At 30.1% G+C, this 5,208-nt stretch overlaps 1 protein-coding gene across 4 annotated transcripts in view; it reads left to right on the top strand.

Annotated features, from left to right (window-relative positions):
* Window positions 1-1,836, top strand: part of LOC108729252 (uncharacterized protein CG3556) — a 15,834-nt gene extending 13,998 nt beyond the window's left edge. For 3 of the 4 annotated variants that reach the window (XM_018458270.1, XM_018458267.1, XM_018458269.1), the window contains one exon: window positions 1,498-1,836. In XM_018458270.1, coding sequence (XP_018313772.1) covers window positions 1,498-1,559 — 62 coding nt within the window. In that variant the 3' untranslated portion in view covers window positions 1,560-1,836. The remainder of the gene's footprint in view (window positions 1-1,497) is intronic. The other variant, XM_018458266.1, reaches the window with a different exon arrangement.
* Window positions 1,837-5,208: the final 3,372 nt, after the last annotated feature.

Genomic DNA, 5,208 nt, shown 5'->3' on the forward strand with positions numbered 1-5,208 from the left:
AAAAAAAAAGAAAAAGAAAAAGTTTGATCATTTTATATAATTTTTCGTATTTTTTCTTTCTCACAGCATATTTATTAAAGAAATCTGGTTTTTATTTTTGTTCACAAATAACGATTATACAATATAAAATTACTAAATTATATACTCATTATTCTCTCGCATTGCGTCTGAGAATTAACTTAAAAGAAATCAAATTAAAAGTTAATAGTTATCGCGATAAAATGTAACTAAATTAAGTTAAAAAGTTAAGAGTCTAAAATGTAACTAAGTTAAGTTAAAATTAATTAACTTTTTAACTTTTTAACTTAACTTTTATCTTTTTAATTTAGCACTACCCATCCCTGTGTGTGAAAATTATATATATTTTTATATAATTTTACATAATTATATATAAAACATTTTTTCCCGAGGTATAATAACAGAATAATTCTCTGAATTCGCCTTTGACGCTATCAGCACTATTCTATAATTTTATTGTTGTATTATGTTTATAAATGATAAATATGAAATGATACAACAGCTAATAGCGCAATTTACGAACGCAATTATAATAGAATAGAATTTATTACACTTCAGCATACACAGCGGAGAATATATAGGGTAAAACTGGATGTAACAAGAAATAGTCAAAATAGTATTATAGTAATCTAATAGTAACGCAATTATAATATAACAAAATTAAAAAATATAACACAATAAATAAATAAAAATATATAGAAAATAATGTGTCTAGAGGTAAAATCTCCAAATATAAAATTTTCTTTCATTAACTGAGAAAAAATCGTGTGTTATATGTACTACCCCTACAACACAAAATATTGTAGCAATATTTCAATAATGCGCAATATTACAAAAATTGCAGCAATATTGTTGCTATATTGAAATTATAATATTTCATTGGAAATATTGCAAAATATTGTAATTTTAATTTTGTAGAAAATATTGCAATATATTATTGCAATATTACAATTTAGTAAACGCGGTCCCGCCACGATAGGAACACGCTTCTCGTAAGGAGAAAACGTCTAGGATTCCTATAAAAAGGAATACACAAATTAAGTTGGCATCTTCTGGAGATTTCCAACTTTTTTTGGATGTGCTTTCTAGGCTCTCGAATATTTTTTAATCATAACTTTATCATATGTATTTTGAAATATGATGCTAAGCAATAATATGTTAGTAATTAATAAAACTGGAAAATTATTGAAATATTGCATGTTATAGCAATATGTATATATATGCAATATTTTATTTTTGCGGACATACTATTTTTGCCAGTCACTGTAGGAGTATTGTTACAATATTGCAGCAATGTTTTATGAAATATTGCAATCTTTTAAAATAATATTGCAATACTTCGTGCTGGGGATATACATACTAGTATATTGACATGTAACGCAGAAATATTTATTTAAAGAAAAGGATTTAATTAAATATATAGCAACATATAAATATATTTACTTATTGATAATTTTAATCATTTCTTTATATTTACAGGTGTCGATAACTTGCAGATTAGCGAAGGAGAACATTATCTCTTCTGGTACAAGAAGCTATGAATGCACGGCAAAATCCCTTAAGCAGAACATCAGCAGAGTGGCAGTAGATTAATCAGTACATGTCAGCAGACTGACGCCAATTGCGTGCACATTCAGTTTATATTTTGTCGACAGAACTTACTTATATGATTAGGCAGCAGATTGACGGCAGAAATCAAGCAGAATCTGCTAATATAACCTGATAGCAGATTAACGGCAAAAATCGATCAGACTCTGCGCAATGCTATCTGATGATAGATTGGCAGCAGATATTGAGCAGAAGCTGTTGAAATCACATTACGATTTAAATTAGAGCTCTAATTTTATTCCGTTTTTCGAAGATACGTGTAAACGTAAAACGTTTATCCGTTTATATTCGCTTTCAAAAAAACTTACTTGAAGGTAAACGTTTACATGTTTAATTAGCATATTCGTTTATAAAAGAAACATTTTTCCGAATTACGTGTTTTATTATACATTTAAACGAAAATACATTTACATATATATTTAACATATCCATCTATGAAAAACATCTTTTTGAATATTTTAACGTTTTTTAATAAAATTAAAAATCGAATTTTTTGCATTTTCTCAATTCGTCACACTCCTTAATAAAGGGAAACGTTTATATAAAAAAAAGTGAAAATATTCGGAAAAACGATTCTAATAAACGGATATGCTAATTATACGTGTAAACGTGTTTTCGTTTAAACGTATAATAGCGAGCCCTAATTTAAATCAGAGCTGTTCAAGGTATTTTTTGGTTTGAAATTGAAATATGTCGATATTCACGCTCATTACCGTTCCTATTCCTTACTTCATTGCTGTTTTGTCGTAGCGCGATGCTCGGTCTCATGGACGACACTAGTCTGAAATCATTAAAAGTTTTTGACCTGTGTCTTTAACTATGTTTTAAAATATTCTGTTACTAATATTATAAGATACCATTATTCATAATACATTTAACTACAAAAATATGAATAATAGAATACTTTTAAACATAGTGAAAGACACAGGTTAAAAATTTTTAATGATTTTAAACTAATGTCGTACCTGAGCGTCGCACGCTACTACAAAACAGCAATGAAGTAAGGAGCAGGAACGGTAATAAATGTGAATACCCACATATTTCGATTTCAAGCCAAAAAACACCGACCTTGGACAGCTCTGATTTAAATAACAAAACTGTTGTTTTGTTATTTAAATCGTAACTTAATTAATATTGAGAAACATTTGAAAAAATTTTTTTGTTTTTTAATTTTAAGGGAGTAATTTTATCTATTTTATTAAGGGCCGGTTGTTCCAGCTTTTGATAAACTATATGGTGATTTACTTATTGGATAAACAAAAGAGTAAGAGTAAGAACATAAGGGTCTGAATACAAGAATTGTCGTAATACTTATTTAGACTTAAGTTGTAGACGTAAGTAATGCACAAGCTTTCACGTATGATGTACAATTTACTGCCATGTCTCTAAGAGACTGCAATAAGTCGTACATCATACGCCAAACTTGTGCGTTACTTACGTCTACAACTTAGTCTCTAAATAAGTGTTACGACAATTCTTGTGCTCAGACCCTAAGAGAATAAGAGAATAAGTAAGCTGAAGTTTATCGAAAGGTGGAACAACCCAGCTTAATAGAAATTAATATATTTTACATCAAATCATTAGATTTTTCGAATATTTTTAAGATATCCTAAAATTTAAGTCATATGTTTGTCCTTTGTATAGCAACACCAACGACCATTTTCTAAGTACACTCGTTAGTTTCCTCTATACAAAAATGAATCATGTCTTGTACTAAGTGTACGTATAAATAATGTACAAATAATTGACACATCCGACATTTGCAGTCATTAGATTTTGATTACATGGAGAATTCGATTAATTTTACATGTGAGTTAAACGGACATTACCGACAGTATTGCAAGTATTCAGTAGTAGTGCACTTGTGTGAATTTAGCTCCCAACTTTACAAAAAAATTAACTTTCTATAGCTCATTCGAGTGCTCATCGTTTGCACATATATGCACATTTCGAATTTTTGTTTGCACACTTATAGTAAAAAAGTTATTCAAAAAACAATTTTAGGTAGCTAACATCACACTAGTCCTACTAGGAACAAATTAGTTTGAAGTAGTCTTAGGCCCGTATTCAGAACGCGCTTTTATCTCTGAAATTCTATAATATGCGTGACGTAAAGTATAGTATGTTAACGCGCTAACATCGTTGTAAGCGCGTTCTGAATACGGGCCTTAATCAATAGATTTTTGTTTGCACATTTCGAAACAGGCCGACTTTTTGTTTGCGTATTTTTAGTTAAAAAGTTATAAACAATTAAAGTTTATTCGAGAAAAGAGGGAAGGAAAAGAAGGGAATGAATGAGAGAGAGAGAGAGAAGAATCTCGAAATTCTAAAACGAGAGGTTTAGTATCCACTGCCATCGCTATTGACACTTTTAAAAAAGGAAAAGTTACATTGCTTTAATTTGAAAAAAGAAGTATTAAATTAAAAAAAAAACAGATATAAATATGTATATGTACAGAAGCGGTCATTAATGTCTTTCTACTACTGCGTTCTGAAATTCACTAAATTTTCTATAGTATACGTAACGTATACTATACGAAACACTTGCGCATTACAACTCAGCGGAAAGGCATTAATGACCGCTAGTGTACACTCAACTAACTATGACTTTTGAAATTTTGTTTATGGTGGCTGACTTGAAGAACTTGATTGGACGAAACACAAATCACCAGGTCAACATCATGATATATTCATATTTATTAAAAATACAGAACAACCCTATTTATTAACACGTTGAATGCCGTGATTAATGTTAAGGCTCAGTAATAAACTCTTATAACTCATAATATTTGGATTTAGAATAAACATGTTCTTTTAGATACGTTTAATGATTAGAATATAATAACGACGTTATGTTAACATGCACAAAATGAAATCAGCTGTATTTAAAGAGATGCACGAATTTGATTGCCAGTATACATATATCTATCGAAAATTACATTTATCGTATATTATTGTACGTACAGTTTTAGGCCAATATTACATGCGTTCGTTTTTTGTCGTACGACAGATATTTCAAGCGTATTAATTGGCTGCGAAACAGAGAGGCTCTCGGACCTCTTTGTCTTATAACCAATCAACAGGCTTGAAAAATTTGTCGTACGACAAAAACGAACGCATGTAATATTGGCCTTAGACAGGTTTACCCCGGATCTACAATAGGATTTTAAGTCTTAAACCATAAGAAATGAGCGAATCACAGTTGATTATTCCCCTCGGATTCGACTGTAATTGGTCAATTTCTTACGACTTAAGTCTTAAAACACCTATTGTAGATCCGGACTTAGGCCGGTATTCATAGTCGATTCTTATTTCAAGACCGTCTTAAGTAGTGTCTTAAGACGCTAATGTGGCTTTCTGATTGGTTCGTGACTTCTTAAGATCATACTTAAGACGGTCTTGAATATAAGAACTAACTATGAATACCGGCCTTAGACTCGTGTAATACTAACAAGGCCGGTATTCATAGTTGGTTCTTATTTCAAGATCGTCTTAAGTAATGTCTTAAGACGCTAATGCAGCTCTCTGATTGGTTTATGACATTTTAAGATTGAACTTAAAACGATCTTGAATATAAGAACT

The sequence above is a fragment of the Mycetomoellerius zeteki genome, unplaced genomic scaffold (genome assembly GCF_001594055.1).
Source record: "Mycetomoellerius zeteki isolate Tzet28-1 unplaced genomic scaffold, Tzet1.0 scaffold716, whole genome shotgun sequence".
NCBI classification, from domain to species: Eukaryota; Metazoa; Arthropoda; class Insecta; order Hymenoptera; family Formicidae; genus Mycetomoellerius; species Mycetomoellerius zeteki.